Raw genomic sequence first — 13,470 nt, forward strand, 5'->3', positions numbered from 1 at the left:
AAATGGACAGTGGAGACATGGTGTTTGATAGTTGATAAGATGAATACTCTGTCCCTGAGTTTCCAAAAGCTAAAAGATTTGAAATTATATTTTTAGCAAAGATGATGTTGAAGTTGAATATCAGGGATGCAGAGAAGAGAATAAGTATTAACAGAAAGACAAAAGGAAGGTGAGTAAATGTATTTGTCTTATTATTAATTGTCATATTTTGGGGAACATTCTAGACTTTAAGAAGCTTCATGAGGCTCGTTTTAAGGAAATGGAGTCCATTGATCAATATATTGAAAGGAAAAAGAAACATTTCGAAGAACACAACTCATTTAATGAACTGAAGGTATGCTGATAAAATTTTTTCTTTTTTCAAAGATTTGTTTGAGAGTGTGCCCTCAAGTAGGAAGGGCAGAGGGAGAAAGCATCCCAAGCAAGCTCAGTGCTAAGCTTGCTGATCTGAAGACCCTGAGATCACTACCTAAGCTGAAACCAAGAGTCAGATGTTCAATTAACTGCCACCCAGGCACCCCTAGAATTATGTTTTCAATGGGACTGAACTCTCTGATTTTAATACCTTAGCTAATACAGCCAGCTTTTTATTACTCTTCCAGTGGAATGGATTTGAGTTTAATTTATCTTTATTATCTGAAATTGCTTCCCCCCCACCATAAGAATTTTCAGAACCATCGAAATAAAATCAGGAGTCCTCGCTATAAAGAACTAACTCCAAAGTGCCAATAAGTTCTGTTTTCAACATTCACACATTGTGTTTATTACTTTTGTTGAGGATGGACTGATTTATGGGTGAAGCCATCTTCTTTTCCTGGTCTCTCACCTAAAGGAAAAAGGAATGAATTGTAGTGGCTAACTTAGAGGCTTCCTGATAACTGAACTCCTGGGACCCTTCAGTCTAGGTTCTGCTCTACTCAAGGTCCCTTCAAGTAAGAAAAGGTGATGAAGTCAACCCTGAGTTGAGTTAGCAGAGCAGTGAGTTGATAACATCCTTATGTTATGTTACATGGTATCTAGTGTTAAAGAGGTGCCACATAGAAGACTGGGTAACATTTACTCCAGAATTTAATACATATAGCTTGCTTATTTCTCAAAAAGAATTGGAGGCGGGCAGCCCTGGTGGCTCAGTGGTTTGGCTCTGCCTGCAGCCTGGGGTATGATCCTGGAGACCAGGGATCGAGTCCCGCTTCGGGCTCCCTTCATGGAGCCTGCTTCTCCCTCTCCCTCTGCCTGTGTCTCTGCCTCTCTCTCTCTGTGTCTATGAATAAATAAATAAAATCTTAAAAAAAAAAAAAAAAAAAAAGAAGAAGAAGAAGAATTGGAGGCAAGTCTGTGGTATTACAACACAAAACAGTATAAAGTTGATTTGAAAGAGGCAGAACATGACCACTGTTAGCAGGGACAGTATCTGCTACGTCAGTCAGTTGAGTTTTAGGTTTTCTGATACAAACACCAGTACAAAACCACACTAGGTAATAAGTTTTAAATAATTTTTTTAAAGAAACATACACTATAAACTTCTTAAAGGCTGAATCTAGAGTAATAACATTCATTTTAACTCTTTTTTTTTATTTTTTATTTTTTTAATTTTTATTTATTTATGATAGTCACAGAGAGAGAGAGAGAGAGGCAGAGACCTAGGCAGAGGAAGAAGCAGACTCCCTGCAGGGAGCCCAATCTGGGATTTGATCCCAGGACCCTGGGATCATGCCCTGAGCCGAGGGCAGATGCTCAACTGCTGAGCCACCCAGGCGTCCCAATCCCTGGGTTCATGGCAACTAGGAGAGGCTTTTTATAACCCATGACTCAGCACAACCAGAAGTTACTCATAACTTGGTCACCATACCAATATAGGTGCTAGGAACTGCACAGCCCACCCGGCAGGTAGGAATAGGATGAGGCTGTGAGAAGGAAAGATAACAGGTGCGGTTAAAAATGGGGATGGAACAAGGAGATGAATGGGGGCACTCTGAGGACAGTGCTAAGAAGCCAAACTTGAACATGGTTCCTGTGTCTTTCTGCAGAAGCAGCCGGTCACCAAAGAAGTGGTGGTGACTCCAGTTCCTCTCCGGGGAAGGCTCCCTGAGGCTCGAACTCCCTCCAGCCAGCGTCACTCACAGGGCCAGCCCCTGGGCCCTACAGGCCAGAGCACCTTGTGTGGGAAGGGGTCTGCCAAGCGTTCCATTCTATCAGCAACTAAGATGAACGTCAGGTAAGAACTCCGAAATGTAATCAAGTACAAGGACCATTTCAAAGTTTTAATGCTTCTTGTGCATTTCAGGTGGATGACATCAAGTATGTTTCTATGTTGATGAAAAAGAAGGCAAAAGAGGATCAGAATGGAGAGAAAATCAGATGGTTTTTATAACCTAATATTTTTTCTTTAAACTTGTATTGGATTTTCTTATCGAATATCTCTAAGCTCACATTTGGCTTAAATAAAGTATACATGGATATTCATTTTATTTGTTTAATGTATGCCTGTAAAGATATGTAAAGAGAAATTTTCCCATTGACTTAAATGTAAAGTTGAAGCTAAATTCCTGCAGAAAATTTCTCGATGCAATGAACTTAGTTAACTCATCCTAAAGTGGAAGTGTTGTAACCCAGTGGGTACTGCAGTATCCTAGCTATCCTATGCCCCACTGATCCCTCGATTTTTTTTTTTTTTTGCTTGTACCTTGTCCAATAGCAGGGTAGCCCCCAATTATAACTATCCCAGAGATGAAGATCTTCAGGCCCCCTTTCTTTAATACAGAAATTTTATTCTCTCCTTTTTTTTTTTTTTTTTTTTTTAAGATTTTGTGTGTCCTCCTTGCACAGGGGCAATGCTTATCTTCTCTGTATGATTCCAATTTTAGAATATGTGCTGCCAAAGCAAGCACTTTAAGATTTTATTTATTAGAGAGAGAGTATGAGCACAAATAGTGGGAGAGGCAGACTCCCACTGAGCAGGACCTGAGTGGAAGGCAGACGCTTAACTAACTGAGCCACCCAGGCACCCCTCTTTTTTTTTTTTTTTCTTTAAAGTTTGTTTTTTTTTTTTTAAAGCTTTTATTTTTAAGTAATCTCCACACCCACTGTGGGGCTCAGACCTACAACTCCAAGATCAAGAGTTGCATGCTTACCAACTGAGCTAGCCAGGTGCTCCTAATCTCCTTTTCTTAAGTGCATTTGCAGCATCTAATAGTGAGGTGCCTGGTAACACTTGCCCAACACTTGCCCACTTGCTCAATTATCTGACATAGTTTTTAGAGCTTAAAAATGACCTTAAGTTTGGAATCCTATTTATTGAGCTAGAATTGAGTATGAGGTGCCTCTACTTGGCAGTTCTGATTGTATTTAATAGTATTTAAGAACACCATGGTTGGGGCAAGTCCTTGCTCCACTGCAGTGTACAGAACAGCCTGGCCTTCATGGCACCTCTCCTAACATGCAGTTGTCTTAACTGGGTTGTAGAATATTTCATAATAATTTTGGGTGTTGATTCAGGATTACCACCACATTTTCGTTACAAGTCTAGAAGTTCTCTTCTGTTAACCTCACAGCCACACCATGTAGATTTGTCCTTCCTGACTTTCACTGACTCTAAGACACCATCAGCTGGATAATCACCATTATTTTATGAACCACTGAGAAGAATCACTGCCAACTATGATGTGTTTGTTACTAATTACAGAACACATCCCAATTTCACACATTAAAATTCAGAAAAACTATGCATCTTAATCAATGAGATAAACTTATGGCAATTTGCTAGGAGAATGGGCTTATGGACTTTTTTGTTTTTTAAGATTTTATTCATGGCAGAGACATAGGCAGAGGGAGAGGTAGGCTCCCTGTAGAGAGTCCATTGTGGGACTGATCACAGGACCCTGGGATTATGCCCCGAGCCAAAGCAGATGCTCAACCACTGGGCCACCCAGGCATCCCCTTATGGACCATTTAAATGAATGACCATCTACTAGGAAGACATAAAGTCTATTCCCATCACTTCCTGGGCATAGCAGTCTCCTGTTCCCTCTGATAAGCCGTCACCAGAAGAGAAAGAGGGGAGTGCTCAGAGTACCTCCTAAACTGTAATTTGAGCCCCACAGTCTTGTCCTATCATTGGCCAAGGCAAGGAGAGCAGAGAAGACAAAACCATATTTTACAAATAAAGTGTTGTAAAATGTTTATTCTGCAAAAGTGGTTTATTCACGTAAGCTTGCTACAAGTTACTCATGACACAAGCACTCATGTTTGGTACTCTACTGTCCTGTTTAGGTTTTCAGCTGCTACCAAAGATAATGAACATAAGCGTTCACTGACCAAGACTCCAGCCAGAAAGTCTCCACATGTGACCGTATGTGGGAGTACCCCAAAAGGCCAGGCTGTGCTCGGGACATGCAAGTTAAAGACCGCAAAGGGGAATTCTGCTTCTGGTAAAACAAAACAACCCTGGTTCATCTTTAAGCCATGTAACTTCCTGAAATTATTAAGTGTATTTGTTTACTTAAAGCCTCTTTCCATAACTATAAAATCAAAAGCAAAAAGTTCGCCATAGCATATTTTTCATTTTATATTGGTGAGGAAAATGCCAGAGACCTGAACAAAAAAACTGGTATCTGGGCAGCCCGGGTGGCTCAGCAGTTTAGTGCCACCTTCAGCCCAGGGTGTGATCCTGGAGACCCGAGATCGAGTCCCACGTCAGGCTCCCTGCATGGAGCCTGCTTCTCCCTCTGCCTGTGTCTGCCCCTGCCCCCTGTGTTTCTCATGAATGAAAAAAAAAGTCTTAAAAAAAAAAAAAAAAAACAAACCTGGTGTCTGCCTGATGACTCCATCTTGTCTATGAGGAGTCCTAAGATGGTGACTCTCCCTGAAGAGCATTCAGCCCCTTCAGGACTCCGGGATTAGATGGAGGATCACAATATTCATTACAGCCTCTGATTGGTCCTCCAAGACTATGAAGCTAATAGGATCCCAGAGTTTGTGGAATGAATGCTACGCTATAGACTGTGTAAACCAGAATAAGCCATATGGATACTCTTCTACATACAGTCTACTTAATCATCACCTACAATGACCAGGTGGGCTTTCAAAAGAATACTGCAGTAGCAGTACAAATTTTAAATAAAAATAAAAACCAGCAGATTGAGACCTATATTAGTACTGAGTAGGTCAAAATCCTTGAGAGTCCTATTGAAACCATCAAGCAAGAGCCTTGATCACATAGAAAGGCTCTCCAGTTTTCCTGAGACTACAGCAATCCAGCAGGAGCTTCAGACCAGAGGAGAGTACAGTGTCAATAATAATGAGTGTGAGGCTCTATGAGGGTTTCTTCATACCTTAAAGATAGAAGAGACTGACAGCCCACATTTTAAGCAAGGCCAGAGGTGGTGGAAACAGTAAATTTATGCGATTCTTCCTCTAAATGAGCTCTTTCATTCCCACCCTAACCTTTAATCTTAACAATACCAGCAAGCAAACATTCCATGTAACATTCTGTATCTCCCTACAGTATGGGAAGAAAGGGGCCTGGGCAGAAAACAGTGCTAAAAGTGGAGTGGACTTGCCTAAGATAGGACTGTTATTTTACAGAGAGCTGGGGTCACTGGGTAGCAGCCACTTACCTCGTAATGAGAAAGGACTCACAAATGCTCACAGAGGACTTGAGGCAGAAACTAAATGTTTACCATATTCCGACTTTTTTCCTCGTGGTAATTCAGAGGTGTGCCCAGTTAGGATGGGATAGTTTTTTTCCCCAATTATCAGATAAGAACTTTATGTAAAGGAAACCAATTGTATGATTTTTTTTCCACCATGATTTGCTTTCATTCACTCAGCATAATGTTTGAAGAATCATCCATATTGACAAATGAGCTATAAAATGTATTCATTTTCATTGATATGGATATATTTCAATTTATGCATTTTAATGCTTATTGACCATGTGGATATTTCCAACTTTTATTATTATACTGTTATGACCATTCTTAACTATGTCTCCTGTACACATGTAAGAGCTTCTCTAGACCTAGGATGAGCTGGCGTGTGTAGTAGGGTTGCAGTTACTCTACAGGTTGAATTGTACTTATTTAAACTTGGCGTTATAGACAGCCCCAGTGTTCCCCTCCCTACTGGCACCTGATAGCAACGCAATGGGATTGCTTAAGCACAAGGGTTTTGTGCTTTTCTGATTTAACTGAGGGGTCCTAGGTCTTGGTTATTTCTTCATATATACATGCAAGTGCTAACATTCAACAATAGTCTGTGATGGGAAAGAATTACAAAATAGGCCCAATATATGATGCCCAACTGTAGCAAAAATTTGGCTTTACTTGAATCCTACCATCCTGGTCTATTAACTTTAAATATGTGAATTTTTGTACCATAAATAACTGCTTTTATTAAATAACAACCAGAGCCACATATCTTTTCATCTGTATTTGGTTAGGTTCCTTGCAGGCTTTGTATCTGTATGAATGAAAATGTTACTAATATATTTTTAAAGGGTAAATAATATCAGGGACACAGCCTAAAAATTTACCCAGTCGATTATTTAAACAGGATTTTCAACTCCCAGCTGATTCCTAAGGAAAAAACCTAATATTGATACTGTTTGGGGAGCTCACAAGAGAAGCAAGTCTTGGTGGTTAGATTTCCTTGGTTATTCTTTTCTTCTTTTTAACCCTACATGGTTGAGACTGTCCATATAGATGATATATTTAAGACTGAGAAGTGGTACTTCATTTTTTTTTTTTCTTCCTAATTAAGCCCTGGGGTTTTGTTCCTTGGTTTTATAGTTGTTACCCCATTCAAATTGACAACTGAGACAGCACAGACTCCAGTCTCCAACAAGAAACCGGTGTTTGATCTCAAAGCAAGTCTGTCTCGTCCCCTCAACTATGAGCCACACAAAGGTACGTGCCAATGTTCTTAGAAAGCCGTGCCAAAGACTTAGGATTAAATAGTTCTACATCTCAGGATGTGAAAGACTCTAGTGCCTCAGTGGAAAGCCATACTGAATCACCTAGAATTTCTTCCCCCGGCTCCACATGACCCATAATTTAAAAAACTATCCACTAAGCAAATACTAAATAATGATTCACTTACATTTCTGTTAATCAAAGACCTAACTTCTAATCAGTGTTATAGCAAAGAAATAATAGGCAAAATCAAGAAATTTGGAAATTGGCCTATGGGCAAATTAATGTTTTCTTTACAACTTTCAAAGGATCCCAGGCTGGAATCCACCCAGTCCAACAACCTGGGAATTTATTGGTCATATAAATGCCCATATAAATTGGGCATGTATTAAAGTATCTGTATATCCAGCTAAAATACCAATACTAAAAAAAATAATGATAAAATAAAATACCAATACTAAAAAAAAATTTTTTTAAAACAACCAATATGGGCAGCCTGGGTGGCTCAGCAGTTTAGCGCCGCCTTTGGTGGAGATCCAGGAGACCCAGGATCAAGTCCCACATCAGGCTCCCTGCATGGAGCCTGCCTGTGCCTCTGCCACCCCCCCCGCCCCTCTCTCTGTGTATGTGTGTGTGTCTCATGAATAAATAAATAAGATCTTTAAAAAAAAATCTTAAAAAAAAAAACCAATACTTCAGGTGGTTTTTTTGTGATTCTAGAATTACTTTAAAACAAGATGATTTCCCATAAATCCTATTCTTCTAACAGTGTTTATCTTTAAATTACATTAATGAAACAAATATAATGAAAAATCTTATTTTGAAGTAAGAATCAATTGTAGGGGATCCCTGGGTGGCGCAGCGGTTTAGCGCCTGCCTTTGGCCCAGGGCGCGATCCTGGAGACCCGGGATCGAATCCCATGTCGGGCTCCCAGTGCATGGAGCCTGCTTCTCCCTCTGCCTGTGTCTCTGCCTCTCTCTCTCTCTCTCTCTTTCTGTGACTATCATTTAAAAAAAAAAAAAAAAATCAATTGTAGTACAAAAACAAAACTTCTTTCTTCACACACCACACTGCCCCCTCTGCCCGGTTTTCCTATACATGGCCCTGGCACATATTACTAAGTTGTCAGGGAGAAACCTGGGCGTCATCTGGCTCCTTCTCTCAGACCCCATACCTAGTCCATCAGTTAGTCCTTTCAGCTCTACCTCTGAAATAGATCTTTGTTTTTTTTTTTTTTAAGATTTTATTTATTCGGGATCCCTGGGTGGCTCAGCAGTTTAGTGCCTGCCTTCAGCCCAGGGTGTGATCCTGGAGTCCTGGGATCGAGTCCCACATCGGGCTCCCTGCATGGAGCCTGCTTCTCCCTCTGCCTGTGTCTCTGCCTCCCTCTCTGTGTCTCTCATGAATAAATAAAATCTTTTTTTTTTTTTTTAAGATTTTATTTATTTATTCATGAGAGACATACAGAGAGAAGCAGACACAGGCAGAGGGAGAAGCAGGCTTCATGCAGGGAGCCTGACATGGGACTCGATTCCAGGATCACATCCTGGCGCTAAACCACTGAGCCAGCAGGGCTGCCCCCCTAGAAAAGTTCTTGCCCATACCAGGTGCTCAGAAAATATTTGGGGAATGATTCTGGTCACAACTAACTTCTAATAGAAAATCTGGCTGAGAGCTTCATCTGTACTGCTTATTATTTTTATACCTTAGACAAGTCATTTAGTGTCTTAAGGAAAAGAAAACAAATATTACATCAGTAGTGTGAAAGTCCTTTTTATAAAATGGGAAACTGCAAATAATCTTTGGCACTCAAAGATAGCTCATAGGGGCAGTCCGGGTGGCTCAGCGGTTTGGCGCCACCTTCGGCCCAGGGCGTGATCCTGGGGACCCATGATTGAGTCCCGCATCAGGCTCCCTGCCTGGAGCCTGCTTCTCTCTCTGCCTGTGTCTCTGCCTCTCTCTCTGGGTCTCTCATGAATAAATAAAAATCTTAAAAAAAAAAAAAAAAAGCTCATAAACTAAACAAAAGCAATATGTAAACATCTGGAAATTTGGTCCCAGGTCTAAAGCTAATAAAATCCACTTATTCCATTCCAAATACGTTTTACTAGGGAACAGTAATAACAAATTGCTCAGATGAAATCCTTTAATATTAAATACCTAGAAACCTTGAGGGATGCCTGGGTGGCTCAGTAGTTGAGCATCTGCCTTTGGCTCAGGTCATGATGCTGGGGTCCTGGGGTCAAGTCCCATATCGGAATCCCCTCAGGGAGCCTGCTTCTCCCTCTGCCTATGTCTTTACCCCTCTCCGTGTGTCTCATGAATAAGTAAATAGAATCTTTAAAGAATAAGTAAATAATAAACAACTTTGGGATAAACTACTTGGTTGTAATGACTTTCTTTTAATGTGCTATGTAATTGGATTTAGTATTAAGATTTTTTAATAGCATTTAAACTGTGAGTTGGGGATCCCTGGGTGACTCAGCGGTTTGGCGCCTGCCTTTGGCCCAGGGCGCGATCCTGGAGTCCCAGGATCGAGTCCCATGTCGGGCTCCCTGCATGGAGACGGCTTCACCCTCTGCCTGTGTCTCTGCCTGTGTCTCTGCCTCCCTCTCTCTCTCTCTCTCTCTCTCTCTCTCATGAATAAATAAATAAAATAAATCTTTAAAAAATAAAAATAAAACTGAGTTTCCAAGGATTAAAAAGTAAAACACACATGGCACCTGGGTGGCTCAGTTGGTTAAGCGTCCGACTCAATTCAGGACAAGATATCAGGTCGTGAGATTGAGTCTTGCATCTGGCTCTGGGCTCAGCACCATGTGATTAAGATTCTCCCTTTCCTTCTGCCCAACCAGCCTGTGTATGCATGTATGTTCTGTCTCTTAATAAATCTTTTTTAAAAAGCTTTATTTTTAGGGGAAAAAAGTATAACTTACATCATTTATATTTGTGGACTATGAAATTAAAACTAATACAATTATACTGGCAAATGTCTATAAAGTATAAATATTGGTAACAAGCAAATAACCTCAAATGAGTAAAATTGGGAATATAAATAGAAAAATCTTAAATCTTTGTCTCTCCTAAACTAGGCAAACTGAAACCATGGGGTCAACCTAAAGAAAATAGTTCTGTCAAGCAACATGCCAACAGAGTTAGCTTCCACAAGAAAACTTATAAACAACCTCCTCTCCAGACTCGGTGAGTATATAATTAACCAGTTCTATAGTTCTTTTAATTTTAAAAGACTATATTTAAAAGCAAAGCCTCTGAAGTACAGAGAGTTTCAGTAATAGTGGTGTTTAAGAAAAAGGGAGTCATGGGGGAAAAAAAACGGGGGGGAGTCATGGAATCATATCTAGAACTTCATAAAGGTACATGTGCCTAGGCCCCACCGCAGTGGTTTCTAATTCAGCAATTGGGAGGTGGGGTCCAACAGCTGTACAGTTTCCAAAGCTCTATAGGTGATTCAGGAGGGAACCCTGTTCTCACATGACCTACCATCCCAGTGTATCTGGCTATCCCTCCAGACACCAATCCAAGTGCCTAGATGTAAATTCGTCACTCCCAGGGAAATCAGGCTTCAAGGCCCTACCCCAGAAGAAATCCCCAGCTGATCCTTAGAGGCTTCCTTCTGCATGTGAAAACCAAGTTAAAGCCAGAGCTTGCTGTGGGGTGTAGCTGGTCCTGATCGAGTTGATTCCCAGCATAAAACCATCCTAATACAGGATTACCCATCATTTGACTTCCCTGTATCCAGCTGCCACCAAGACATTCAGTAACTATATTTGCCATTAAGATTGTTAACATAGGGTTGCTTGGCTGGCTCAGTCAGAAGAACATGCAACTCTTGTTCTTGGGGCTGAGTTCAAGCCCCACATTGGGTATAGAAACCTTGATGAATTGTTTTTAAGTTTTATTCAATATAATCCTAGCCCCCCCAAACCCCTCCTACCAATCCCTAATCCCTTCCAGAAAAATACAGTGGCTTAAGTCAGCAGAACCTGGTTCTAATTCTAGCACTTCCACTAGACTACATGATTTTGAGCCTGACCTTTGACTTCCAAAGGAGAGATTTCTCATTTAAAACAAATTAAGGTACTGAGGTGCCTTTTGTTCCAGTTCCATGCTTAATTTTAGAATGCTGCATTAACATAAAAAGGGAAATACCAGTTTGTAGCCCTGTAACACAAGTGACTTACAGGTGTGGCTTCCACAGACAGCCCACTAGCTAGAGCACAGTGTTCTGTAAGAATATTTTATACGAGTATCTGGATTTCAGTTTAAGCTTGGACATTAGTCTGATGACAGGTGCTTTAAAGCAGACTCTTATGGAGCTTCACTAGAGCCTAATGAGTACCTGTACCTCTTTAGGGAAGAACAACGGAAGCAACATGAACAAAGACGAAAGGAGAAGAAAGCAAAGGTTTTGGGAGCTCGAAGAGGCCTCATTATGGCTGAAGATTAATTTTTTAGCATCCTGTAAATATTACTTCATTCTGAACCCTTTCTTTAATGTAAATATTTTTCTGTCTTCTTGAGTCAAGACTTCTTTCTGCTGTTTGTTGTTCACTATCTATGTAGTGTTGGGGGTTCTTCACAGGCTGCATCTCTGAAAAGACCTTATTAACCTTAACGCTAAGATTCTTTGAAATGGTTTTTTCCTAAGTGTACAATTCAGTTTTCTGAGACTCATCCTATACATAACCTTGACTTAGATTTTTAATGTCTAGTTTCCTCTGCTGACAGAACTGGAATCCTCTTCTAGACAGAAGCATTGACCTGATGGTAGGTAATTCTACAAGCCTTAGAACTTGACCAATAAAAATCTGAGAAGGCCACCTCTTCCTCCTCTAGAGAACCACATAGTCTTACTGAAATGGGGAGCCATACACATCGGTACTGGCATATTCTACCTGTGTGACGTGGTTTATTACCTATGCAGGTCTGTTCAGATCACCCGATGTAATCGCCATCTATCACTCAATATATTCTTAAAAACTCCATAGCTCATTCTAGCCTTACTTATTTAAAAATACCCGGGCCTATATTGAAACCTGAGGGTTGCCGCTTCAAGGGTCAGTATACTCTGTCAGTTAGATCTTGTTTTATGGGAAAGACCAAAGTTGTGCAGCATCACAGCCATGTTTGTTGCCCCTAAGTGGAGCTTCTGGGCTTTGTACTGATGAAGATTTTCATAAATGTTTTCTCATGATGGTAGATTCTTTGCAAATAAATTGACTTCCAGATTGAGTTGAGCAGCTAAGACTAACACCAGTTGACTTGTACTCTCCGTGCATCCTGTCCTACTTCTCACACGAAGAATAAATGAGCATATCGTCCTCTGGTATTTTTCACAGCACGTATCCGACTCTTATTCTTAGATCTATGAGCTCACAGAACATTGGCATACTCCTGGGTGCTGAATAAATTCATATTTTGCGGGATCCCTGGGTGGCGCAGCGGTTTGGCGCCTGCCTTTGGCCCAGGGTGCGATCCTGGAGACCCGGGATCGAATCCCACGTCGGGCTCCCGGTGCATGGAGCCTGCTTCTCCCTCTGCCTGTGTCTCTGCCTCTCTCTCTGTGTGACTATCATAAATAAATAAAATTTTTTTTAAAAATTCATATTTTGCTATTAGGCAGAGTTCAGATCAATTAAATCACTGTCAAACTGCTGCTGTCAAACTCACTTTGGGAAACAGGTTTTTAAAGTTAAATATGTCTACCACATTACCCAGCAAAGGCATGGGTCACACTGAAGCACAAGCAGCACATGACCTCCTACTCCTAGGTATTTCCCAAGGGAAATAGAAGCACGTGTCTACGTAAGAACTTGTACACAGATATTTACAGGAGCATTATAGCCAAAAAATGGAGAAAATCCAGCTGTCCATTAATAGATTAAAAATGATGCACAGGGCAGCCCGGGTGGCTCAGCGGTTTAGTGCCACCTTCAGCCCAGGGCGTGATCGAGTCCCATGTCGGGCTCCCTGCTTATCCCTCTGCCTGTGTCTGTGCCTCTCTCTCTGGGTCTCTCATGAATAAAATAATACTAATGTTACAGCATGGATGAATCTCACAGACATTATGCTAAGTGAAAAGAAGCCAGGCATAAAAGATCACATGACTATTTATAGGACATATCCAGAGAAACTAAACCTATGGAGAAAGTAGATCAGTAGATATCCGGGGCTGGAGGTGGTGGGAGTTAAGAGTGCCTGCAAAGGGGCATTAACGTTGCTTCTAGGCCAGATAGAAATTTTCTAATATTGTGGTAAAAACTGACAATTCTTTGAGTACCAGAAAATCACTGAATTGTATAGCAACCTTTAGCAATCTCCTTTCCTCAAATGGTGGATTAGAAAACACAAACCTACAAGGAATAGAGTAGGGAAAATGGTATCAATAGTCCTCTTCATGACTACCTGCTGTGGCAACATCTGTGTGTGTAGGAAGTGTTGCTAACAGGAATAATTTTAACCCAAAAACAGTTCTTTACATTATACCTTCACATCAGGGCTTGGATTAAGTTACAGTTTAGAACCTAGTTTCATGCT

At 40.8% G+C, this 13,470-nt stretch overlaps 1 protein-coding gene and 1 non-coding gene across 11 annotated transcripts in view; one reads left to right on the forward strand and one right to left on the reverse strand.

The window, feature by feature from the left end:
* Positions 1 to 12,538, forward strand: part of NUSAP1 (nucleolar and spindle associated protein 1) — a 73,934-nt gene extending 61,396 nt beyond the window's left edge. For all 10 annotated transcript variants that reach the window (XM_072808413.1, XM_072808416.1, XM_072808418.1 and 7 more), the window contains 6 exons: positions 225 to 334; positions 2,028 to 2,215; positions 4,270 to 4,427; positions 6,789 to 6,905; positions 10,005 to 10,113; positions 11,287 to 12,538. In XM_072808413.1, coding sequence (XP_072664514.1) covers positions 225 to 334; positions 2,028 to 2,215; positions 4,270 to 4,427; positions 6,789 to 6,905; positions 10,005 to 10,113; positions 11,287 to 11,380 — 776 coding nt within the window. In that variant the 3' untranslated portion in view covers positions 11,381 to 12,538. The remainder of the gene's footprint in view (positions 1 to 224; positions 335 to 2,027; positions 2,216 to 4,269; positions 4,428 to 6,788; positions 6,906 to 10,004; positions 10,114 to 11,286) is intronic.
* On the reverse strand, positions 2,782 to 2,888 carry LOC140623391 (U6 spliceosomal RNA). Its single transcript, XR_012023013.1, has one exon. It is a non-coding gene; the product is annotated as a U6 spliceosomal RNA (small nuclear RNA).
* Positions 12,539 to 13,470: the final 932 nt, after the last annotated feature.

This window comes from Canis lupus, chromosome 32 (genome assembly GCF_048164855.1).
Source record: "Canis lupus baileyi chromosome 32, mCanLup2.hap1, whole genome shotgun sequence".
Lineage (NCBI taxonomy): Eukaryota > Metazoa > Chordata > Mammalia > Carnivora > Canidae > Canis > Canis lupus.